This window comes from Arvicanthis niloticus, chromosome 11 (assembly GCF_011762505.2).
Source record: "Arvicanthis niloticus isolate mArvNil1 chromosome 11, mArvNil1.pat.X, whole genome shotgun sequence".
NCBI classification, from domain to species: Eukaryota; Metazoa; Chordata; class Mammalia; order Rodentia; family Muridae; genus Arvicanthis; species Arvicanthis niloticus.
In genome coordinates, this window is record NC_047668.1 from 33,473,263 (window position 1) to 33,500,479 (window position 27,217).

Sequence of the window (27,217 nt, forward strand, 5' to 3'; positions counted from 1 at the left end):
AGATGTAAAGAAACTGGAGTCTCATATACTGACGGTACATAACCACTACGGCAGCTTCTCAAGTTAAAATAGCACGACCACACGGTCCCGCTGCTCTACTAGTTTTCCTTTAAAATATTTTTTTTTTTTTTGAAAACCATCATAGGTATGTGACCACATGTATATGCAGTGTCCATGGAAGACAGCATAGGACATTGGATGCCCTGAAACAGGAGCTAGATGGCTGACACAGACACCCAAGACTAAAGTGTTCTTAAGTGCTGAGCTACCTCTCCAGCCCTACTTTTATATGATGGGGAGGCTGGCCTTTAACCCCAGATCCTCTTGCCTCTACCTCCCAATTGATGGACTGGCAGGAATGTGCCATGCCCAGTACTTTACTATGACAGTATGCCTCGGTTTTTGTTTGTTTGTTTTTGTTTTTGAAACAGGGTCACACTGTGTCCTAGTTAGGGTTTCTATTGCTGTGTTAAAATGTCATGACCACAAACAACTTGGAGAGGAGAGGATTTTTGGCTTATGCTTCCACATCACTGATCATCACTGAAGGAAATCAAGACAGTAACTCAAGTAGGGAAGGAGCCTAGAGGCAAGAGTTGATGCAGAGGTCATGAAGAATGCTGCTTACCGGCTTGTTCAACCTGCTTTCTTATAGAACCCAGGAACACCAGCCATGGGGTGGCACCACCCACAGTGGGCTGGGTCCTCTCCCATTATTAATTAAGAAAATGCCCTACAGGCCTGCCTTTAGCCCCATAGTAACTAAGCATTTTCTTAAAAATGACTCCCTCCTCTCTGATGACTCTAGCTTGTGTCAGGCTGACATAAAAGTAGCCAGCACATTATGTAACTAGCCCTGGCTGATCTTGAAGTCACTGTGTAGACCAGGCTGGACTTGGATTCAGCAAGATCTGCTTACTTCTGCCTCCTGAGTGTGGAGTCTAAAGTTATGTTCCAGGATTAACCCTTTGTCATACTGCAGGTTTTATTTCCCCTTTTGAAATAGGCTTTCATCATATAGTCTGGACTTTCTTCAAACTCACAATCCTTTGCCTCAGCCTCTCAAGTACTGAGATTCTAAGTATGCACCTAGCATTAGAACTTGTAAACGTTCATAAACTGTCATTAGCCCAAAGGTCCAAGCAGCCTATTGACCAACAAAGGAATACACATGCAAGTTGTGGGGACTCACACACACATCACTCAGAAAATTATAGTATAACATGAACTCAGGTGAGTTCCTATTGACATCTGAGAGAATACTCAGTGACAGCAGTTGTAGATGGTAATCAGAGTGGTAGGGGACACTCTGAGCAGTAACTGATACTGGTTCACTTTCTAGATGTGGTGAGCTTCATCAGATGCATGTCAATATTAAAACTGAATACCTAAGACATGTGTCATGTGCCAACTATGCCTAAACAAAACCAGCTTAAAGAATCCAGCCATATTCTTTGTAATTTAACAAGCTATCGAGGCTTTGGTTCTAAATGCCGTATTTTTCCTTTTTTTTTTTTTTTTTTTTTTTTTTTTGTTTTGTTTTGTTTTGTTTTTTTGGTTTTTGGTTTTTGGTTTTGTTTTTCAAGACAGGGTTTCTCTGTGTAGCCCTGGCTATCCTAGAACTCACTCTGTAGACCAGGCCCAGAGATCCGCCTGCCTCTGGCTCCTAAGCACTGGGATTAAAGGTGTGCGCCACCACTGCCTGGCTTTAAATACCATTCTTATCCAAGCGAAGTCAAACAAACTGCAACCCAAGAGATTCATATGACCATTTTTACTGTGATTGGTTTGATTCAACTACTATTTCCCACGGAGGAATCAACTCTACAAAGAAACAATTGATCTGACCAGTTTATGTTACTATTAACTACCAATATGCAACAGTGTAAATCTGTGGTTACAAGCGATGTACCAAAGCAGTTACCAGTCAGTAAGTCAGGTAAATAGATATTTTCTACTTTTTAAAAATAGATTTTCTTGATGATCACTTTATAATTAGAGAATAATTGCAAAGTTTAGTGTAATTTCCAAACATAATGATAAAACTATCAACATCTGTAGATGATACACACATTAAATACTAGGATAATTTATATATTAAAAATTCAAGATCTGAAAAACTGCCAACTTCTATAATTATCAGTAGGTAAAAATCCATGTGTTGTTTATATATAACAGCAATAAACAATTACAACACAATTCAAAATATAATCTACTGTAACTGTGTAAATATCAAGAAAACTCTTAAGGCTAAGTGTAATCTTAAATCTTTATGTAGACAATTACAAAACTTCATTGGAAACCATAAAATATAAATGCAGAAATATACCATGTTTTTAAATACAAAACTGTGGCATTATAAATTTGACAATTCTTCACAAATTAATTGATGTATAAATTCAATGCAATTCTTCACAAATGAAACCTCACAAAGGGTCTTTAGGAACTTGACAAGAGGATTCCAAAATGTATACAAGAATAGTGATTTCACCATCACAGAAAACTAAAACCCATGAGGAAGATAAGTTACATACCATTGACATGAACAAGTTCATATGACAAAATCCAGTGAAAATACAAGTCATAGACGGGAGAACACTGCAGCCATGTAAATGCCAACGGGTTACTGCCAAGGTGATGCAGGGAACTGTTTTCGTCCACATGAAAGTCTCACAGAAGAAAGCTCAGCTAAGGGTTTGAGAAGGGAATGCAGAAGCAGAGGAGCTAGTAACTACAGGAAAGGGAGGCCAGCCTCAACAGTGATCACAATCAGCTTTTAAAACAAAGATGACACTTCAAACTGAGCAGTGACGAACGCCCGGCAGCATCGAGTACTCATGAGAATATTCACTTCTGTACCAACCGTAGGGAAAGTTGTTCTAGCAAGATTTTATTTCTTTTAAAAATCTGGTTTATATAAAGCTCTTCTGTATGGTTTTATACATTCATCTATTTCTGGAAATAGTACATAAAAACTTATAATTACATCCCAAACATAAACTATCATGTAACGCCACCCTTACCTTTTAGATTGAAAATCTTTATCCATGTGAACTTTATTTTTTTAAAAAATTAGTAATGAGTCTGTTTCTAAATAGCTCTCTGCAGCCTATCTTCTGGGAAGTTAAAGCTCTTATGGCTTTTGTCTTAGAAATTGTCTCTGTAATGTTCCCTAAAAAGCAGGCTAACAGAAGCCCTTTCTGAGTTTACTCTCATTTCAGTGGACTACCTTTTCATTTCATTAGCCTTACCAACATCTGCACCAACAGAAAAACAAACACACCCAAACACTTAGGATTGGTTAAGGAAAACCCAATTGTAAATACTACAAAGGAAGAAACTTAGATGCTGGAAGCTCTTCCGGCTTCTCGGCCTGTGTCCTCTAGTCCCTTGGACTCCAGGCTAACAGTCTTAGACACAGCTAACATTTATGGAGAAACTATGTGCTGAAGAAGGCATTTCACAACCTCTATACCCATTTTGCTTTTCATATATTTTTTAAGTCAATTTAAGAAAAAAGATTTATGTGTTTTGCCTGCATACATACTGTCTGTGAATGTTTTTAGTACCTGTAGAAGCCAGAAGAGGAATATTAGATCCCCTTTGGAGTTATTAAGTGGTTATTAGTTGTCATGTGGGTTCTCTGGAGGAGCAGCCAGTGCTCCTAACCCCCAAGCCATCTCTCCAGCCCAAGGTCAGTATTCTTATTTCCATGTTTTCAGATACAAATGTAGGCTTTGCCTTTTTAGCCAGCTTGTGAACTGGCCAAGGACAGGTTCAAATCCTAGCACTTTAGCTCTAGGATGGGGAGGTGAGGAGGAACAAGGAAGAGGAGTAAGGAGGGAGGAAAAGATGGGGAAAGGAAAGAGAGAGAAGTAGCAGGAAAAGAGTACACCTGACTTGATATATACCAGGCTAGCCTCAAACTCCCCAAGTAGGCAGGGATGACCTTAAAAGTGGAGTGCTGAGATTGGAGGCTGGAGCTGGCTTATTTATGCAGTAGTGTAGAGGAATGAAACCAGGGCCTTGTGCATGCTAGACAAACAGTCTAACAACTGAAATACAGAAACAGGCCTGGAAGTTTTATCTTCTTGGTCAGTAATCTTTCCTGTTTGAGTGACCAATGAGAAAATATTTACGAGGAAAAGAATCTAAGAGTTATAAATATTTTTCAAACAAGAATGAAATGTCTGAAGCATTTTAGTCTGTTCTATTGGCACTTAAAAATACTACTGTAATTCTATCTCCTGCTTTGAAAAGAGGTTCCACTGTGCAATGATTATACCTTTAGGATGAAGAGTTCATTGTAATATAACAACAGGGCATTCTTTATTTTAACTTCTTTATTGTTTGCTTATTAAACACACATTCTCAAACTGACACTTTGCCATGAATAAAGCAACAAAAATAAGGCAATATTGTAAGATGTGCTTTACATACAAACATCATCTTGTAAGAATAGGAAGTCTGAATCCCTGTACAACAAAAAAAGCCAGGAACAAAAGGCACTGTATTCTGAGCATACACAAATGTGTGTGTAAAGACAACACACACACAATACAGCTTACTCAGGTTCCTTTATGAGCATAATTCCTTATCACCCCTTTGTGAAGAATGAATCTTAAGAAATAAGAAATCTGAACTGCATTTATTTTCACAATATCAATGTTAAACTCAGGAGAAGCAACTTCATTGGCTAAATGTTAAATGTTTCAAAAGTAAAAGGCAACCTTAATTTTTAATAACCCTCTAAACAGGGTCTAGAAAAAAAAAGTCGTTTTTTTTCCTCTCTTGGTATGAACAAAGACTAGTAAACAAGCATCATTGAGAATGCCTACATGTAAAAAACCATCTGGGGAACCATGTTCTTTGCAAGCCTGAGAAACCACCAAAAATAATGAATATATCCATGTAACACAAGTGCAGAATGAACTCTACACACTGGTTACAGTTTTCAAACTCTTGCTTCTAAGACAATTTTAGTAACCTAATAAGTACAGGTCATTTAGAAAAACAGAAACAAAATATATACCCAGTCTTTGCAATTCAAAAAAAATTTTTAACATGAACAATATTCAAATATAAAATTGCACTAATTTTTTTCTAAATATGATTTATGCAATCAAGATTTTTTTAAACAAGCCAAGCCTTAAGAATATGATGTGTACAAACTAACAGTAGTGTATATTCCAAAAACATTCTTCCTATATTATGATATGACATAACTGTTTTCTGAATGAAGGTTTATGTTAAAGTTTAAGGTGTAAACACTTTAGAAGCAACTTAGTTAAATTATTGTTCAGTTAAAAGTAACATCATCTCATAACAGGGTCCTGAATTTTCAAACTTACATGTAAAAATACATTTACATCTTAAATTTCTAGAAAAGGCACGTTTTATGTAGAAAAGCAGCAAATTTTTAAACCCACCAATTTACTGAAAAAGCCATTACTTTTTATTAGAAACAATAATGCTTCTCAAGATGTTGGCAACAAGGCATAGTATAGCACGCATTTCATACAGTTTATTTCTCCCTTTAATTACATTCCAGAAGTGGGTGGGACACCTCCTTGGCTGTGGGAAGCTGATGTATTTGATGGACTATGTAAGCTGGTCTCCTTGTATACAAACCAAGCATTTCCTCCCCAAAGTATCATATTCAGAAAGCCGAAGATCTATGAAAGAGGAAAACATATATAAAAATCTAATGTTTGCTTTAAAACACATACAAAATAGAATAAAAAATGAAGACTACATACAGTCCACTGTACAAATTACAGATGTATAATGACTTAAACCTCTGTATCTAACATAAAACAAGAAAAACAAAAACCTTTTATTTCTGCATGCAGAGCTTCTGATTATAACTGAGAAAAGTGACATCTTCCTTTATTACTCTGAATTTAGACTTTGGTGTCCAGGGTGAAGAGGGTCAACGGGAAGCTAAGTTTGCATCTTTTTTGTTTTCACTTTTCTTCCATTTGAAATACTTTGAATCTCTTATTTTCTCCCCTCTTCTGACTGCTTGCTGCTATCCCAACAGCCTGAGCCAGAATTTTACTTTACATCCTGCACTGATCAACACACAAGAATTTTCTTTCCACATACTCATAGGACTAGATGAAATTTCAGAGGGGAACAAACTGAACCTACCTATGTTATTTAACAAAGTCCTTCCATCAATCCGTGGTGTGACTTATGAAGTAAGAAGCTTGTGGTACTATGTAACTAAAGAGCGAATGCTTTACATGTCTTTGTGTAAGTGCACACAAAATTCTTCTGAACTTGTTCTACTCGAAGCACTCTGTTAACACAAGTGGCAAGTACTGACTTTTCATTACAAAGTTATAAACACAAATGTGGGTAAACTGCTTTATAAGGCAGTACTGGTTTCAACTTATATAAAAGTATTTTCTTGAAAAAGCCTTCCAAAATAGAATATGCTCAACATTATTGATAATAAACTTCAGTTTGATGAAATAGAAAAATATTCAATGAATTACATATATTAAATTTTACAGATTTAACAAACTCTAAAACTATTAGAGTTTTATGTATTCCTTCTTAGTAAACCAGACTCAGGAGAACAGGGTCAAAGTCAGATCTGGTTCAAAAGTTGTGTCTCCTAAGAGGAATATAATGCATGAGCTACATACATTTTCTCAGCTGTACAATGAAGCTAACAATACTGCCTTTCATATTCTTCTCAGAATGGCTGAATAACTTAAGATACTATACCACAATGGGTGGCATGCCATTATTAGTATCTTCTAGTCTTTATATCTTGGATACAGGTTATACTTTCCATAAGTGTGTGTGTGTGTGTGTGTGTGTGTGTGTATCCTAATTAAAACCCAAATAGCTGAATAAAATAAGAATCAACTTATTTAGATTATTGAAAGTTACTGCTTTCTTAAATGTTCTAATAAATGTAGTAAATGAAACAAACTGTGCAAGTTTAAGACACTTACCACAGACACATTCAGGGATCCCATACTAGTCACAGAGACAAAGTGACATGACACTTCTGACTTACAAGGATCAAGTTCCTCAACAATTCTGGATCCAGTAGCTATTTTAATATCTGTCAGAGCTTTAGCCCAGGCCGAGGAACTCACCAACCACAGAAAAGTAGCCACAAGAGTAACAATAAAGTCCTAGAGAAAAATAACCAGTTAGTGCACAATCAACTTAACAGTAGCATATTTCATATCAGCAATAAAGAAATCAGGATTCTGTTTAATTCCATGATACCACGAAATGGTTGGTCTTCATGACTACTCTCTACAAAAGGTCACATTCAGTCTAATCACCATTGGGATTTGCTGTTTCTACCACTAAGCCAGAGAAACAATAAGACTTGATCATTTTCTTAGAAGTCTGTAACTTAAATTTTTATTTATATTTGAGGCAGGGTTTTGTTAGCTCTGAATTCAGAGCAATCTTCTCGCCTCCTTGCAAGAACGGCTGGGTATTCCTTTTTCTTTACTTTTTCTTTTCTATTTTTATTTTTAATTTTGGTGAGTGTGCACTCCTACATGTGTACACATGGAGAACAGAGGAGTAAGTCAGTGTCTTCTGCTGTTGTTCTCAACCTTATCTGTTTGAGATGGGGTCTCTTACTGAACCTGACAGTCCTTATTTTGAATTAGGTTCTCTAGCCAGCAAGACCTCAGGATCCACCTATCTCTGCACTCCACATTGAAACAGGGGCCCACATGGCATGTGTGCTGGAGATTTAAACTCAGAAATGCTCTTCATCCACTGAACCATCTCTTTAGCCATTAAGTCCATTTTTTTATGGAAACTTAGAAATAAGTTGTCACTAGAATCTTGGCCATCTACTCCTAGAGTCACACTTTATTTAACTGTTAACAATTAAGTGCATTTCTCTGTATCTTTTTTGTTTTGCTTTTTTGAGATACAGTTTTACAATGTAGCATTGGCTGGCCTGGAACTGAATATATAGACTAGGCTGACCACCAGCTCACAGAAATTCGCCTGCCTCTGCTTCCAAGGAATTAAAGGCATGCACCACCAGACTATGTGTTTTTTCATTCCATAATCTTTGTTGATCGTCATTATTGCAAGTTGCTGACACTGCTAAGACCTATAAACCGACACTACTATTTTTTTCTTTTTAAACTGTCACTCAACTTTACTTGCATCATTACTTCCTTTAATTATATTATAACCCTTTGCATATACAAATAAACTCCCTCATCCTCCTATATTTTATTCAGATAAAATTCTCAGTCTTGTCAAAAATAATTCTCCAAGAAATCAATTAATGGAGTAGTTAAAAAAAAATACAACCAAGTTTTTTAAGTTTCATGACTATGAGTTTTAAAAATGTTTATTGTATTAGGAGCTAGGAGCTAGAAAAATGTCTCAATGGTTAAAAGCAATGCCTATACTTCCAGAGGACCCAACTTCAATTCCCAGCACTCATAGGTATTTTGCCCACATGTATGTCTGTACACCGTCTTCTGATCTTTGTGGACCCAGCAAGGCATGTGGTGCACAGACATACATGTGGGCAAAATACCTATACATATAACATTTTCAAAAATTATGGGGTTTTAATTAGGGAGGAAGAGGAAGCTAAATATAGAAGCAGGATAAAAATGATAGGATGTCTGAAGTCATAAGAAATCATATTATTATCTAATTGCCTAAAGTTACATAAGTCTGTGTACACATATGGTTTAAATGAAAATTTCTACATTTAGACCAGCAATGGTCCCCTTAAGAGCCAGGAGCTGTAATAGACTTGCTAACAGAAACTCCAACACCAGGCATAAGATTTGTGACCAGGGTTGTCCAAGAGACTTCCCGAACGTTACATTGCTGTTGCCTTTGGTTGTCCCCCAGAGACACAAGGTAAATTTCTATTGCTGAAGACACTATGCATTTCTGATACAGAACCCAGAGGACCTGAGCTGGATCTGATCTGAAAACCTACTTGGACTAGTTTTTATGGTACCAGAAGGCACCATGTGAAACTCTACAGGAGGGAGGCAACCAATAGTCCTATTCAGCTATAATACCTATGAATCACAGTGGCTAACATGGCATGTATACCTTGGTCAAAACCAACAGTTATTTAATTGAATGCAAGGTCTCCTCAAATAAGGAGGAAATCAAGCCTGACTGGAAACCTAGCCAACTACCCAGCTAGAGAAACCATGAATCTGGGAGGAAAACCTTTAACTGCCACTTTACTAAATAAACCAGCATAAGCCTAACTACATTCTAAATATCTACCTCTATATCCACAGAGAAGTGTAGTTCTTGCTTCTCATCAAAGAAACCTTCTTTGAAATAGGCAGAGACCATCACAGAAAACTATGACCAGTCAAATGTAGGGAATAAGAGGAGGCAGAAAGACTGTAAGGGACAGAGAGACAGGAGGTTTGCTGTAGGATTGTGTCTTCTAGAACTGTCCGAGAAACTACACCTACAAAGTCTATCAACATGCCTGCCTAGAGATCTGAACAAGGATGACACTAATACACATGCTAGTATGGAAGGAGGGAAAGCTCGGGTGGTTTCAACTCTAGACAAAGAACTAGAGGCAACCAAGGAATGGCCAGAGTAGGAGAAATAGTTTTCTCTAGTGAAGAGGCCCCTGATTGGTTATCTAATACCAATCGGCCAGTTGAAATCATCTACATACAACCAACAATATATGAACTGAGCAGGTTCTACTTATATATTTAGGAAAAAATATACAGCAACAATGAAAGAAAAGAATGCCATGAATTTGAGAGAAAAGGGGGGAATATATGGGAAAGGCTGGTGGAGGCAGAAAAGGGGAAATAATGTAATTATAATTTCAAAAAATAAAAAAATCACTATAAAAAGTTAAGAATGTTCACTATAGTAACAAAAAGATGAAATAGTTTCTTTTGAATTTCAATTGATTTCTGAATCCTGTTATTTATTACATTCCCAAAAATATAAAAACATTAATATTTAATACTAGATTAGTTTTTATAGAATAACAAGATAAAGAAAAAAAAATCAACAAAACATCCAACTTTTCTTTATCCAATCTTTTTTGCTGGGGAACTGAAATACTGTTCACTAGACTGGTTGCAAAGACCTACAGTACTTGGAGTAAAACTCTGTGCCATGACGTTGAAGCCCACCTTGTTTGGATGTCCTGTGAAATAACAGAAATGATACAAAGTTTATAGCTTTGATTATTCCTCTAAGCATATGGGGCACATCCAAGTATGAGCTCCTGTTTGTTAACAGCCAAGTTAACTCAAAACCAGTTAGTTCAAACCCAGAAATGAGTTCTAGGGATTATCACCAAAGACTTCTTTAAAAAAAAAAAAAACAGTGGAATGAAATTTTAATTATCTTGGACCAGGGAGATACCTAAACAGATAAAGGCACTTGTCACCAGGGCTGACAACCTGAGTTAGATCCCTGAAACCCACAAGGTGGAAGGAGAGAAGTTGTTCTCTGACCTCCACATGTACATGATTGCATGTGCATGCACGCACATGTGCACACACACTGAAATAAATGTTAAAAAAAATTAAAAGGATTTGAACTATCTTATCAGCCACCTTTTAGTTGCACAGTGAATAAAATACTCGAGCTTAGAGGACAAAACCTAATTAGACAAACATCTGCATTAATCTTTCCTAATTCTAATCTGCATTAAGCTTTCCTAATTCTATTTAATTTTATTTAAAATGCATAGCTCACAGAAAGCAAGTATCATAGCCGGCATGGCATTCTCCCCACTGCACTCCTGCAGTTTGTTCCCTTTCATTCCAAACAGACATTTTCCAAGTACTTTTTTTCTTTTGGAAACCCAATAAAATATAGTAGACAAATTTCCTCAATGCTAAAATAAGTCAAATTCCTTAATTTTTAGGTATTTACTTCTTTTTGAATTCTTGGCTAAAACATGTTTTTTTCTGTTTATGCTTATTTTTGTGTATGTGTATATAAACCTTGTGTATAACCTTGTGTGTGGAGGTCGGAATTGAATGTCAGGTGTCTTCCCCAGCTGTTCTCTATTTGTAGAAACAGGGTTTCTCACTGAGGCTGGAGCTCATGGATTTGGCTAACCTGGCTGTTAGTGAGCGCCATCGAGCCACCTGTCTGTACATCCTCTGCAGTGCTGGGGTGATAATGTGTACTTCCCTGTGAACTCAGATCCCCAGCGCTTGCAGAGCAAGAGCTCTGCCCACTGCAGCGTCTTCCCAGCCTGCCAGGTCCCCTCTTTAGCTCTACTTTGCTGGTAACTACACTAAGGCATCCACATATTTCGAAAGTAGGAACTTTTCTAGGCACAGTGCACAAAATAAACCTCTGATGGATAAAAAGTGAGAGATTACTAAAAATTATGTCCTCCTAGACTCTAGTCACACAGCAGCAGTCGACTGAATGGTTCTACCTAGAGCCCTGAGATGCAGCTACCTAGAGTTTCTGGGCTCCAACCAACAAGCTAAAACATGATTTGTAAAAGATTTTAGAACTTGAAAATCCCTTTTACTTAATACAAAGAAGTCCTATATTAAAAAAGAAAACCTAGACTAAAAACTAAAAAAATCTGAAACTAAAATACTTAAAATACCTTAGTACAGAATTGAGAATGCTAAAAACCAACAATTTACACTTATTAATCAATAGTACCTAAAAGTCAATATTACATTTAAAATACATAATTCCTTTTTATAATTATGATTAAATTTAAATAATTCAAATTTTCATTTAACTTTAAAAATTTACTTTAATATTATAAATTTTGTGTGCATGTGTGTGTCTAGGGAGTAGAGGGGAACCCATTAAAGGGTACAGGATCCCCTTGGAGCTGGGGTTACAGACAGTTGTGAGCCTCCTAACATGGGTGTAGGAATTGAAGTCAGTCCTCTAGAAGGACAATGTGTGCTCTCAGCTGCTGCACCATCTCACCAGCTCCTGGACGTTACTTTTATAAATAAGAAGTACCCATTTTGCTGGGCATGGTAGTGTGCACCTGCATTCCTAGCACTTAAGAGCAGAAGCAGAAAGATCAGGAGGTTCAAGGTCATCCTTTACTTAGCAGGTCAGCTTGTAGTATATGAGGCCCTGTATCACGAAAACAAAAAAAAATAAATACTTCTCCTATATTATATTAGCAAAAACCATTGATGAGACCAACTTTGGAATATCTATATGATCAATAACATCACTCTAATATAGAAACTTATTTCTGACTCCTTCAATGACATACAACTAGTTGTTTTGATCGTATAGAAAACTTTCTACAAACTACTTCTTAATATTGACTTAAGTATGATGGTTTTTAAATTATTAAATAAAATGTGAGAGGTTGTTGGGAGCCGACTTTAGCAGAAAGCGGCTAGATCAACTTTGCAGCCATCTGGAACCATATACCCTGATTAGAGACTTGTTTTTCAAAAGCCTACAACAGCTGAAGCACACTCTGATAAATATATTGTTTATCCCACATAGCTTGTTTTGCTGTTTAGTAACCCCAGCTGCATGGTGCACGTGGTAAAATGTTTTCACCTGTGTTCCCCTGCTTGTGCTTATAAATACCCCAGATTTCCTTTCAATAAACGAGACGGGACGAGACTTAAGACCTGACCACACACCCATCTTGTCTCCATTCTTCGAGTCTCTTGCTCTTCTGGCCCCACTCTCTCTCTTGACCAGAGCACTTAGCCCCAAAGCATTGAGGCAGAGTGTGGTCCTCAACAAGAGGTTTAATTTCTTATTTAGTAAAAAAGAAATTTTTTGGTCCAATGACGACAAAACACAAAAAATCTTTTATTAGTATAGAATTAAAAAAAATCTGCGCTCAATCTAGTCATTTTTAAGGCAAGGCCTAAAATGTTCAAAGCTACAGATTCCTAGTTTGTAATGAATAAATATTTTAAAAGGGTAATTAATAGCCAAGAAGTATTTTATGAAACCATCTGGTTTTCTTATACTTATCCAAACATAAATAGAAAATCTGCATGATTAAAAATGTTTTTTTCTTTACTTACCATTTACCTTCTTATGATCCAAGCAGCAAAAATTAAAAATAAGTTGGTAAATATAACTTAATAATTCCTTCATATTAAAACAGCCTTCTATTTAAGGTCAATTCACAACTTCTTTAAAGACTTCGGTGTTTTTTTCCATAGATACAAATGCCTAGTATCGCCAAACCCTCCACACCACCACTGACCTTAGAGCCATTCCCTTATAGTGGAGGTCTAAATAAAAACCATGGTTCATCACTAGACTTGTCATCGATAATCTAGGACAGTCTAGTCCCTTAATCTCAAAGATTAGTTTTATTTCTAGTTCAGTAGACTCTGAAGCCCTCAGAAAGGTATCAAAATCCAAAGGACTTAAAACCCAAATCCTTTGCTAACATTCAAACGTAACTTACTGATACCAGTGATAATGAATATCAGAATAATCTGCCAGTATTTAGCATAAAAGTAGCCATACATAATGTAAACATAAAGGGGCAGGTAGAGCCACATTCTAATAAACATTCTATCCTAAAAGGTCATGTTTGACCTTTGGGCCCCAGTTCACTGATAAAGATCATGAAGCTCCCTGAGAAATGGAAGTGGCATACAGGGACTTTGGAGCAAAGGACAAAAGGGTGGGAAGTAGAAATGGGACTCATGTGTCCTGCAAATCTTCAAATTAAAGACACTAAGTTCTTAAATGTTTGCTACTTAAAACTTAGTAAGTTATCAAATATTTGAGGGTTTTCTAGGCTTAAAAAAAAAAAATCCCTGAAGTATAAACTGACTGACTAAAGTTTTCCTTATGTCAAACACTTATGTTAATTTGTATTTCTAGTAGGAAAAACATCTGTAGTTACCTTGAACTGTAATTTACTTATATGTGCACATACTATTTTTATATAGAGACAAAAAATGGCAACTTACAATCATGGGCAGTTTGCGACTATCCCGGTAGAGGTTTGTGTAGCCAACATAGAGCAGAAGGGCAGCAATGCAGTACAGGAACACAAAGACTGCAAAAGTAACGTAGAACTGTGCAGAAGAGGAGTAATCACCTATGAGGACATGCTTTTCCCAGTTCACCTCACACACATTGACTTTTGGAGGTGTATGAAATGATGCCTGATTCAACCTATTAAAAAAAGACTCAAATAAATACATGAATGACTGGACTTTCCTAACACAGAAATACTTGAGAATATTGACATTTCAAAATATAATCCTCAAATACACTAAAAACATTTTCTTTTTGAAAAATCAAGATTTAAATATTTAACTAAACCAAAAATCTCATACTACATATACCCAAAAGTTTATTCAGTCATAGGTTTATGACAGATGGAATATAAATGGAATTAGACATTTAGATACTATCTTCCTGTAATAAAAATTTATCATATTAGAAAGAATTAAAAAATACTTTATAACTCACATTTCTATTCTAAGAGGCAGAGGTCTGTGTCACTAATTCTAGGAGACCAATTGTGATGGTCGTCTTCTTTTTGTTTTTTAAAAGGTATTTTCAACCAACCCGGAGACTCAATTTTAATTTTTACTGAATGTGTGTGGATATATGTATGTCTTTATGTGTGCCTGCATGTATGTCTGTATACCACCTGTGTGCCCATGATGGCAGAGGCCAGAGGAGTGCATCAGATTCACTGGAACTAGAATTCACATAATTGTGAGCCATATGTGGGTGCTGAGAATTGAACCTAGGTCCTCTGAGAGAGTGACCTTAACTGCTGAGCCATCTCTTCAGCCCCATGGTTCATATTTTAACCCTTGATTAACTAACTGAATGAAAATCCACACTGCCTTCTAGTTTTTCCATTTATATATTATAAAGCCAACGTCATTAAAGATGGTTAATATAACAAAATGAATGGATAAGAGATGGGAAATCTTTGATGATTAGTAAGCTCTCAGGATACACAGATCTCTAATGCAGTATTTTATTTGCAGAGAGTGCAGGAGTACAGGCCTTTAGTATAACACTCAAGAAGCAGAGGACGGCAGATCTCTATGAATTCCTGGGTCAGCTGATCTACAGAGCAAGTTCTTGACCAACTAGGGCTACACAGTGAAATCCTGAAACTATATTTAATTCTCTAAACATTCTTAAAAATTATATTTCCAATTTATTGGACAGAAACTTGAGTCTTTGAGAGGTCAAGTAAAGCAAGCTAAGCAAAAGATTCATATCCTAGACTCAATATTTACAATGAACTTTTCAGTAAAATACTGAAGTCATGGAGATACTTGTTACTGTTTTCCTTTTAAAGTAAAATAAACATGGTTTTATTCTTGAGAAACTTATGTATTCTTTATGTATGTCTTGAAATAACATAATAATGACTATTAGTTCGGTAACTGCACAAATATGAGAAATGTGTATCTTCATAAACTATGTTTGCGTCTTGGTAACAGACAGGCTCACTAATTGTTTTTGGAGACAGGGTCTCTCTATGTAGCCCTCAGTATCCTGGAACTTCTTATGTAGAACCAGGCAGTCCTCAAACTCATTGACATCCCCCTGCTTCTGCCTCCTGAGTGCTGGGATTAAAGATATGACATGATGGCTGGCCTATATGAAATTTCTCCATAGGTTCATATAAAGAATGTCTGGTTCTCTAGTGACATTATGGTAGGTTCTGGAACTTCAGCAAGGGGCTTTCCTAGAGAAAGCAGGATGTTTATGGGCATTCTTGCTTTACCGTTGAGATGAAGAGCCACCTTCGCTACACATACTCACTACTATGATTTTCTGCCCAAGTGCATGAAGCCAACTTAGTATGGTACAGCCTCTGAAACTGTGGGCCAAAAAAATTCTTTCTTCTTCCTTTTGTCAGATATATGGTCTCAGCAACTAGAAAGAAATGAGTATACTCCCCTTTGTACAGTTCCTTCTGGAGACTAGGAAAAATCTGCAGACAGGCAGATTATGCAGTCTGTACCACTGTCTGCATAAAGACCACAAATAAACATGCACATCTGAAACAGTCTAGCACCTTCAGGAAATACAAGTTGGAAAACATTCCTAAGTCCATGCATCTGAGGCAGGGTCTTGCCATACCAGATCGTCTTGAAACTCTCCTACCTTAGCTTCCCAAGAGCGGGGACTGATGAGATTACAGGCCTCTGCCTGCATCCAGAATTGTTAAAGATCCTAATGACTGAGTATGAAGTCAGAACAGCTCTTAAACAAGTAAAAGATAACTCACCTGAATGGATAACCAAAAGTAGCTGTAACCGTCTTATTGTCACCAGTTTTATTAGGACAGTTCACTTGAAATTCTGTTTTGCCCTTAAACCCACCACAGGTGGCAAACGCAAAGATGGAAGCAAACTACATAAAATGAGACCAAAAAATAGGAAAAAACAAAACATTACTATAACCAAAAGAAAGGTCATTAAAACATATGTATATGATCATTAAAAACAAGTTCATAAAGTATTCTAGAAATTACTAACCATACACTACAAACTTTATAAAAATGTGCAAATGTCAACAAATGAGATTCTATTTTCCCAAGTATAATATACAAGCCCATACAAAATGAAATTCAGAGAAGACTTGTTGGGCATGGTGGCAGAGGCAGGTGGATTACTTTGAGTTCAAAGCCAGCTTGGTGTACATATAGTCAGAGTTCCAAGTCAGCAAGAAATACGAGAGGCCCTGTCTCAAAACAAGCAAACAAAAAACAAAACAAAACAAAAAGAAATTAAAATAAGACCCATTTTCCCTATCAAAATTTTAAATGCAAATAAACTGAAGTAAATGTCAACGGTTCTTGTTTTCAAAATACACATGGAATCTACTTATCACTACTTCCTAATCTAAATGACCATCATATCAACCTCTTGGCTGGATTCTGCACTAATAGCCTCAATAGTAGTGTTCCTGGTTCCCCCTTTGCCACAATTTCAGTACACTACTAATAAAACAGCCTCTGCAGTTTAAACACACATATAAGGCAGAAAGAATAGGTACTCTCTTCTAAAAGCCCTCAAACAGCTCCTGAGTTCTTAAATGTCTTTTAGTTCCCTAATATCTTTAAGTCAAATACTATGTTCACCTTTTCCTTTACATTGTAATTCCATACATTACATGTCTGCTGGCTGGTCAGTAAGTAAACAACTCCTTCACGGTCTCCACTGGCTATTCCTCTGCCGTAATACATGCTCACATTCTCACTTTCTCAGCTTACTGTGCCGATGTATCTCAGCAGAGAGGGTTTTCCCTTACTAACCTTCTCTAATATTCTATGTACACTGTTTTATTTCTTCTTCATCACCTTTAAGATTGCCTACCTAACTATACTTACTGTTTGTCCTTCCCAGAATAGAAAACTAAAGAGATTTGGGGTCTCTTTGCTAAAAGTTATACAAACGATTGCCTACCTAACATACTTACTGTTTGTCCTTCCCAGAATAGAAAACTAAAGAGATTTGGGGTCTCTTTGCTAAAAGTTATACAAACGAACAGTAGAAACATTTTTATGTATAGTTCCTATTAAAGCCTATAGTGTTAAATATGTGATACTATAGTTTGGATGAGCATTCCCTAGATGCCAGTACATACTGCAAACCTTTAGGAAGTGGAGCCTTACTAAAAGAAAGGTCATTATTTTCAAAGAAATATTGGAAACCTGACCGTATCTGTCTCTTTCTGCTTCTGGGTTGTCTTGAAGCTGAGCTGCTAAAGCAAGCACTACTCACCACAGGCCCAACAGTGACTGAGCCTGCCAACGATGGACCAAAACCACTCAAACTGAGAATCTAAAACCTGTTCTCGTTTTAGGTAGACTACCCTCAATTATTTGGTAATAATGGAAAAATACCCTCAAAATTAATGGAAATCTAGATATGGTTTCTTGTGAATCATTCCAGGCTATTAAATCTTACCAGGGTATTAAATTTAATTCCAGGGTATTAAATATTATACTCAGTATTGAAATAATAATCAGAGGTTCTTCCAAAGAAGAAATACACAAAAAAGAATTTGGTAACACATCTAAAGAGCCTGAGGTAATGTCTATGCACAGTTTGAGATATTCTGCTAAGATTTCATATGTACTGATAGATATGGATATTCTCTCAAAATAAATACACATTAATATATAGAGTAGGGGAAAAACAAGAACTCAGTATTAGGAATAAACCACATTTAAGGTTATTAAAAATAAAAATAATATAAACAAATGGAACCAATAGATCAAATTAAAGAGGCCAGAAGCAGATTGGAATCTTGGACATTTTTTACCTGAGAGAGTTTGCCTCTGCACATGCACAAGGGCTGTGCTGACTATAAGGTATGTCTTCATACTTTGCCATAATTCCATCAACAGGAAAAGCTTAATTTCCCTTAAGTTTTACCTACACAGGGTACCAAATAGAGCAGAAGGAACAAGTCTAATATTACATTATAATAAGACTGCTCTTTCTGGCCTTCGAATATAGCTCAATTGATAGCTTGTTTGCCTACCATGCAAGAAATCCTGGGACTGATCCCAAGACTGAATAAAACAAGCATATCTGTGATCCCTGTAGTTAGGAGGTGGAGGCAAAGAGGACCATCAATTCAAGGGCACCTTTGGCTACACAGTGAGTTCTTCACAAGCTGAGATATACATGACTGCCTAAAACAAGCAAACCACCTTCCTGCTGCCAATTTATGTCTCTTGTCTTCTCTTGAACTTTCTCATTATTTCACAAATCTCACTGCCATGTTGGGAGGAGATTCAGACTATTCAGATGTTTGTGATTTTTGTTTTTGAGAAAGGGTCTCACTACTCTAGCCCAAGTTAGCCTGGAGCTCATAGTGATCTCCTTATGTGTTAGGCGCACAGGTAGGAACCACTATATCCAGCATGTAGGTCTCTCCTGTGCTCCATGCCACATGCTAGGGACTAAACCTAAGGACTGGCGTAAGCATGCTACGCCAAGTGCGCTACCCCTACACCCTCAACCCCCTCAGGCAAATTTTAGAGGCTTAAAGAGCATGCGACTGCCTATAACTAACTATATGACTGAGTTTGAGGCTAGGAGAGTAGTACAACCCTGACCAATAGCTGATAATAACCTCAAGAGAAGCCCAAACCCAAACTCCCAGACCCCTTCCACATAGAACTATGAGACAATAAATATCTGTTGTTTTACGTTGTTAAGCTGGGACAATTTATTATACAGTAATAGATAATTAGTAAGGGGCTATTCAATAAATGGCTCAAGTGAGTTGCAAACTTAAATGAGAAAGCTTTAAAAACAGAAAATCTCCAACTATATAGGGGAATTAAGATTCTTTTTAAAAGTACTACCATAAAAGATAGTTAATTCCAACTACAGATAAAAGAATTAAAATCAAAAGTCAACTTTTGAATATAAAGCAAGTTACAAAGTAGGTGAAATACTTGTAAGAAAAATGTCACAAAGGACTCACTAGTCCAAAGGTCTAAGGAGACCCTTTCTCATTCACTGAGACTTACATATGAATGTTCACAGCAACACTGTTTATATCAAAGGAGGAGGAAGGGAAAAGCAATAAGAAAACTGATGGTGGTGGTATATTCTTACAACTCAAAGTTATATATTAAAAAAGATACAGGTGTAGTCTAGTTACTACTTTGGCTCCCTGTCTTCTTGCACTATACTCAAACCATATTCTAAAAAAGATGTATGTGCATTAGTCAAAGTTTTCCTTGCATGTGCCTGAACCACCTGAATGCCTGGTGTCCTTAGAGGGCAGAAGAGGGCAACGGAGCACCAGGAACTGGAATTATGGATGGTTGTGAGCTGCCACATGGGTGTTGGGAATAAAACCCAGGTCCTTTGCAAGAACAAGTGCTCTTAATATCTAAGTTATCTCTCTAGCCCTTCACTCTTAGAAGAGGAGGAAGAGGAGGAGGAAGAAGAGGAGGAGGAGAAAGAGAAGGAAGAAGGAAAAAGGTACAGGAACTATAGCTTGTCACATTAATATAGATGAATTGTAGAAACCTGATGCTGAGTTAAAAAAAAATCATGTTGCATAAGATTATACAGAATATGAAAACATTTAAACAGGCTTTTGTTTTAAAGATTAAGCCTTACTTTGTAGATAAGGCTGGCCTTCAACTCAGATAACTGTGTACCTTGCTGTCTCCACTTCTGTGTTTTGGCTTGCACCAGCATCCCCAGTCTAGAACTATTGTTTAAAACCGGCTCGTATCACATGCACAACTCTTTGTTTGGGCATAACCAGTTTTCACTGTGACAAACTTTTCCTGTTTCTAATCTCATTCCAATCATCTCGCATCTTGTATTGTGTAGGCTCTAAAGAATCAAATCCAATAAAATAGCCATCAGCTACTGCTGGCTGCTGAACAGTGAGTGTTGCCTTAAACTGTGACACGCTGTTAGTGTAAAGTATGCCATGGATTGAAAAGATTTAAAATAAAAACACACAATCTGGGGCTGGGCGTGTAGTCAGTTGTTAAGGGAGTTGCCCAGCATGTACTAAGTTCTGTGTTTATTCCCGGGTACTGCATAAACTGGAAGTAATGGCACATGTTGGTAATTCTAGCATTCTGGAGGCAAAGGGGATCAAAAGGTCAAGGTCAGCCTTAGCTACACAGAAACCTTTGTTAACACAACATTAAATTACTCTGTGACTTGTATATTTTTGTTTGCTTTTATTTTTTGAACAAAGTTATTTTAGAATGATGTCACACTAACCTGGAATAGCAATCTGATCATGTAACCCTAGTTTAAAGAGACTCTGCCAATACTTTTCAGGTCTACGTTTAAGAAACAAAACAAATATTTTCCAAATATAGCATCAATGGCAGCTGCAACTTTTTCTTTCTAGATATGGCTGAACTATGTTCTCTGCCAGGTACTATAATTATGCACATTGTACTTCTACTGTTTCTGAAACATACCAGTATTTATGTCTTAGTTGTATACATATTCCTCTGAGAATGGCCCCATTCCTGAATTTTTTTTAAAGCTTCTACCTAATTCACAGTGGTAAAACTGACAGTTCTCCTGGACTGCTACAAACATTAACCCATTCTGTATTATCTCTACCAGCAGTATTTTTCTTGTGTTCTTGTCATACAAAAAAGCAAAAACAAAAAGCTACCTTAGCTTCTTAATGTAGGAATCAGAGAGTATTGTACTGTCCTGTCAAGTGTTACATTCACACTAGCAATTCTTGTATTCACCTTACCCAGAAAAAAGGCACAAGACACACATTTATAATACCAAAACACCCAAGATAATTTTAGAGGAACTATACAACCATCTCTCTAATTTTTTTATTCTACAAAATGTCTGATTAAGATTAGAAGTTATATACTAGCTGGAAGTGTTGGCATATACCTTTAATTCTAGCACTTGGGATGCAAAGGCAGGCAGATTTCTGAGTCTGAGACCACTCTGATCTGTATATCAAGTTCCTAACCAACTGGGGCTATGTAATAAGACTCTGCTTCAAGTAACCACAAACAAAACAAAAACCCCTACCCAAACCAGTAACTTTTATACTGCATGCTCATCAGTAAAACCTAACCTATATCTAAGATTTGTCTAATTCTTTCAGTATTTACTTTTAAAATGTTAAATCCCAGAGCACTACACATAAAAGCTGGGTTTCCTGATAATGCAACATCAGAATCACATTCTCATAGAAAAGCAATCAGATGGAACAGAAGTGACATTAAAAACAGGGCAGAAACTTTCCAGATTGGTTCCCTCTCTATTGCAGGATGCATTTTAAAGCTGGGAATCACGTTATTTTTTTCTCTCAGTTTGCTCCATTCACTCACTTTACCTGAGTAGCTCTATGAACCTGTTAATCATACTATTAACACTACATTAATAAATAACTGACACTAGTTAGTTCCTTGCCCGTTCTATAATTCATTTTTCCCAGCCCCAGCTACCCAAGAATAGTGACACCACACACATGAAATTCAATCTTCAGTGAGCATCAGCTTAAACATTTAAACTTCTATTTATATAGTTTTAGACAAATTCAAACCTTACTGCAGGCCTGGATCATTAAGAAGGTCATATGTGAATGTAGTAAACTAGCTATTCTGAATCCCATACTTGGAAAACCAGAATAACTTCAGTTACTTTCTCACGTTTTGTGTTCATATATTCTAATGTGAGAGTCACTGTCTAGACAAGTTTATGGAATAAAATAGCTGTAAGCAAACTAATCTTTATATAATGTGGTTTGAAAATGTCAGCTAAATGTATAGAGAGATAATACATTCATGTCAAAAGAGAACTGGAGGCCACATTGTAAGATAGAAACAGATTCTACTTAATTAAATTAGAAGTTGGGGGAAAGACATTTATTGCAATACCATTCAAATGCAGACTGAAAAATATAAGCTGGGTGTGTGGCACGTATGTATAATTCCAGTACTCAGGAGTTAGAAGCAAGAAGATCAGGAATTTAAGGCCAGCTTCAGCTATAAAGTAAGCTTGAGGCCAGCCTGGGCTATATGAGACCTTATCTCAAAAATCAAACTAAAGAAAAGAAAATATATAAATGTAAATTTGTTCTAAATGTTCATTATGTCTTAAGGTACTAATATCAAAATGTACACCCAAATTATAGATGCACAGAGGAGCTTTGTGCAAAAAATTTACACTGGTGAAAGTCATGCAGAAAAAAATTAAGGACACCTGGTGTTTTCAGTAAATTATTCTATAGCCAGAGTCACAGTACTATTTCCTCTTTATAGACCTTACTTCTCAAAATCCTACTGGAAAATACTGAAATTCACCTAATTTATAAGTGCTGAGACAAAGCACTTCTAATTGTAGGATCTTCACTAGTTTTAAGATCAGTGTCACTATTAAACCAAAGTTATCTATATAAATTTCTTTATGTTTAATATTTCATTTTGAAAGTAAGCAATTAAAATATTTAGAAATAGACCTGAAAATATACTGCATGTGAATGTTCCTATAAAAATACATTTATTGTTTTTACTAAATTAAACACTGAGAACACTGACACTTCAAGTTACTCTCATGCAATGAGCAATGAAATCGGAATCAAAATGCTTATTTAAACTCTGCACGCCTACAGTACAACCACACGAACTTTTGCTGACAGGCCCTTGCCCCTCAGGATCTAGACTCCTGAGACATAGCTGAAAGAGCTAGAAGTCTTTTCTGATTAAGATTAATGAAGAAATCATTATGCTGAAAGCGTCTATGTCATCTTTACTCTTAAAACATGTCTGGTTGAATACAGAGCTATATATTCCAAGGAATATAAATATATTTACTTTAAATCATTTTCCGGGCCAGTGGCTCAGCTGCTGGCCACTAAGCCTCGTGACCCAAATTGGATCACTAGGTTTCACATGGCAGAAGGAGAACCAACTCCAGCAAGTTATCCTCTGACCACATGTGATAAATAATAATGAAAAAAACTCACAGACTTTTCAATTATGTTCATGATCTCTCGAGTAAATTAGCACCATTGTTGCTGATTTGGCTGGCGTGACATAAATAAGTTGTAATATGGAATACTAGTAAAATTGTTGCCATTGATAAAATTTGTGTTTTTAAATTTAAAAAAAAAAATGGGTTTTCTCCATGTGTTTCAGGGTATTTGATGAAAGTTTGTTTCTTCCCCAGAAGGGAGACTGGTCCAGGTCTTCCTTGTTAGGTGGCTCTACCTTAAGTGTGAGTGCACATATACACATAAGATTTCGCTAATCTGTGCACACCCATAATGGAGCCAGAGGCCAATCCAATGTGAGATGTCTTCCTGTACTGCTCTCTGTCTTATTTTCTGAGGCAGGGTTTCTGACTGAACCTGAAGCTTATTATTTCTGCTTGACTGGCAGGCCAGGAGCCCCAGGGACCCACCTATCTCTATCTGACAGCACTGAGGTTACAGATGTGTACCTCTGGGGATCCAAACTCAGGTCCTCAGGTTTCTGCAGCAAGCACTTTGCCCACTGAGCCATTTCCCCAGTCTCTCTTTTTACCTTTTGAAGTACTCATATCTAACTAACGCATGTACCCAGAGGTTTTGTTGAAGCTTCTACTCTATTCTGTTTTTCATTGCCAACAATGTTTTTCTTATAGTAAAACATTAATCTCAGCCTGAAGACCCCTGAGAGTTCCCAAAACCTTCCCAGACACCTACAAAGGTAAAAAACAAAACAAAACAAAAAAAACTTTTTGTAAAAACACGAAGACATTATTTATTTGAGTATATTGACACTTGCACTGATTAAGCAAATGGATTAAAGCCTAAAACTGCTGGGCTTTGGTAAAACTCTGCAGTATTACCAAAGTATATTCATTACCGCACACACAGCAGCTTGGAAATTAAAAGATTCACTTAAGAATATGTTTGACAGCTGGGCAATGGTGGTGCACACCTTTGATCCCAGCACTTGGGAGACAAGGGCAGGTGAGTCTCTTAAGTTGGCGGCCAGCCTAATTCACAGAGTGAGCTCCAGGATAGCCAGTACTACACAGAGAAACCCTGTCTCAAAACACACAATTAAAAAAAAGAGTGTTTGATGAAGCAGTAAAAATTAGTTTAACAGAAGTGGGAAACATAAAGGGTTTTGTTGCATATCAAATTATAATGGCTGGCTCTAGACAAAGTATTTAAACAAATGAGCTGTAAACTGAAACTAGTTTTCATTTTTCTTTGTAATACCACCAGCTTTCTCTGATGGTCAACCTTCACTGAATGTGTTACATTACTGGACATCTACCCACTAAGCCTACATTAATAAGGTTTCTGATTTTACCGAGACTGTTTTTGCTAATGTCATCAACAGTCTCCTGAATACTAAAAACAAGAGGCATGCTTTGGCTCTTAGTTTTAAGTAAGTTCTCCATGGCACCTGGAATTATTGACCATTCTTCACTTGAAATTCTAACACTGATGTCAAGATGTTTCTATCTTCCTAACTTTTCTTTTTTTCTTTGCTGGCAGGACAAATCTCTAGTCTGTACTAGTATTTTTAAAGTGTTAGGTTCATATATACCAGGGCCTACAGGAGACTGACAGACACACTATGTGAAGGAATCATCAACGACATTTCTTTAACAACAATTTAAATACTTTTCTATTCTTCTTAATGATTTCTACCACAGACTCATCACCAACCCAAGTCAGAAATATGATTGTCATCATAAAAGTGCTACTTCTATACATAGTTTAATTTCTCGTCATCTCCGTCCTCACTACAATTAATTTTAGGTACAAATAGCTTCTAAAGCAGCAGGTATCTCTCCAGGTTTGGCCATTTTTATACTGTTAACTAAAATTTTCTAAAAGGCAAATTCACTTGGAATCTGAGCTTAACTGGACACTACTCAAATACGACCTAATATTCTATAACTTGTACACAAAGGACCAGTTTTTCAAGATTAACCTCAGAAGGAACAAGGGCTTCACACTTGTTATAATCATTTAGAGCCATACTTTTGCCCAATATGTTCATCCAACCAAATACCTACTTACATAGCCAATGCTGCCTTGATTTTTCCTCCCACTAACAGGATTCTTTTTGCCTAGAAAGCCAATCCCTACCTACCACCCAAGTGAGCTAGTATTCATTCTTCAAGTGTTCTTCTATCTATAAAGTCTTCCCCAATGATGCCTTCCTGTTTACTACACTTTACAAATTATCTTTAATACAGAATTCACCATATGGCATTTTTATAGTCTCCATTACATCCTTGAATGGTCATGAGAAAAAGATGGTTTTATTCACATCTGTAAGCTGGCGTTTAGCACAGTGCTGGTATATGATACCTACTCAAATATTTGTTGGGTAAATATTCACTACACCATTAACACTCTATAGTCTTACTACAAAATTACTGCCTGTGTAATAAAAAGTTTTCAAACTGAAAGAACTATTTTCTTAAGAAACAAAAATAATTTCAACATACAACAAATTACTACTACTTTAAAATATTCAAGAAAAGATATAAACTGCCTTTTATTTAAGTGAAAACCTAAATTATTAAACTGAATTGTAACAATGAGACTAAAATGTAAGGTTCTTTTTTTTGACCTTTACATTTCTTTGATTTCTCCCCTATGACTTTTGGAATTAAAATATCAACCTTCTTCTAAACTTAGGTTTGCACAGAAAGTCACGTGTCTTTTGCCAGTTGCAAGACACCTGCAGCATTTCAGTTTTCATAAAATTGGAGGCGTACAGTGTAAATACAAAAATCAGAACAGTCATTGGAGAACTTGAAGTTCTATGTTAAAACACATGCACTAAACTGGGGAGTTCTTGTTTCCACCATCAAAATGAATTGTGAAGGAATTAAACGTTATCGGCTACGAAAACACAACCTGACTGCACACTGGGCAAATAAACGCCAAGTGCTTACATTAAGTCTTAAAAACAGCACCGAACTATACTGAGCCTCTAAGTTTGAAGGAAAATCGCAGTGCTTGATAAACTAGCCGCATGTGACAAGGTCTAACTAGTAAGTCTTTTTTTGATGTTAATGATTGTTTGACAGGAAAGGGCTGAAAGCTGACTTTTCAAGCAGGATGTTGCTAAAAACTAACTATAAACAATCTCGACGTCCACTCCAGGTCAGGTATTAAATGCGCCGAGCATTTAATGCGTCGGGGCAGGGGTTTTGCCTCCGCTTCCTTGACACACACTATTTTTAACACGAGCCAGTACCAGCCGCCAGCGAAGGACACAACCCAGGTCTAGCCTCGCCTGCAGAAGGCGCGGGCCTCCGGGCGGTCGGTATCGGTTGGACCGCAGCAGGAAGTCCTGTCTTCCTTTGCGGATGGCGGTGGAGCTTGAAAAAAAAAAAAAAACCACAGCGAGCTTCCACGCCTCCGCGACTAAGGGCGGCTGGGTGAAGCCGCCGCGTACCGGCGACTCGACGCCGGCCGCCATCTCCGCCCCGCGGCCTTCGAGCGCGGGGGCTCCCTCACTACCAGGTCCCCGCCTCCCCGCAAGGCGTCCCGCGCTGGATCGGGCGAGGTCGGCGTCGCAGGCTGCACTCACCCACTCGAGGATCTTGATGAAGCCGAGCGGCTCCTTGAGCGGGTTGAGGTTGATCTGGAAGGTGGACATCCTCTGAGGGAAAGGAGGGAAAAAGAATCAGGACGCGGGGCGGAGGAGGGGAGCGGCGATACCGGAGCAACTCGAAGGCGGCGAGAGCGGGAAGGCGGGGCCGGCGGGCCTAGG

At 37.2% G+C, this 27,217-nt stretch overlaps 1 protein-coding gene across 1 annotated transcript; it reads right to left on the reverse strand.

Moving 5' to 3' along the window:
* Nucleotides 1–1,759: 1,759 nt before the first annotated feature.
* Nucleotides 1,760–27,207, reverse strand: Sypl1 (synaptophysin like 1). Its single transcript, XM_034514115.2, has 5 exons — nt 27,035–27,207; nt 16,229–16,353; nt 13,929–14,136; nt 6,972–7,157; nt 1,760–5,675 (listed from the first exon to the last, which is right to left on the reverse strand). Exons 1-5 carry the CDS (start codon nt 27,101–27,103, stop codon nt 5,541–5,543), a joined length of 723 nt encoding a protein of 240 aa, XP_034370006.1. The 5' UTR covers nt 27,104–27,207; the 3' UTR covers nt 1,760–5,540.
* Nucleotides 27,208–27,217: the final 10 nt, after the last annotated feature.

Coding starts and splice junctions, on each gene's coding strand:
- Sypl1 (XM_034514115.2), bottom strand. CDS start 27,103: ATGTCCACCTTCCAGATCAACCTCAACCCGCTCAAGGAGCCGCTCGGC. Junction 7,158..13,928: donor GTCGCAAACTGCCCATGATT/GTAAGTTGCCAT, acceptor ATTTTTCTCTAG/GACTTTATTGTTACTCTTGT. Junction 5,676..6,971: donor GATCCCTGAATGTGTCTGTG/GTAAGTGTCTTA, acceptor CCTCTTTCATAG/ATCTTCGGCTTTCTGAATAT.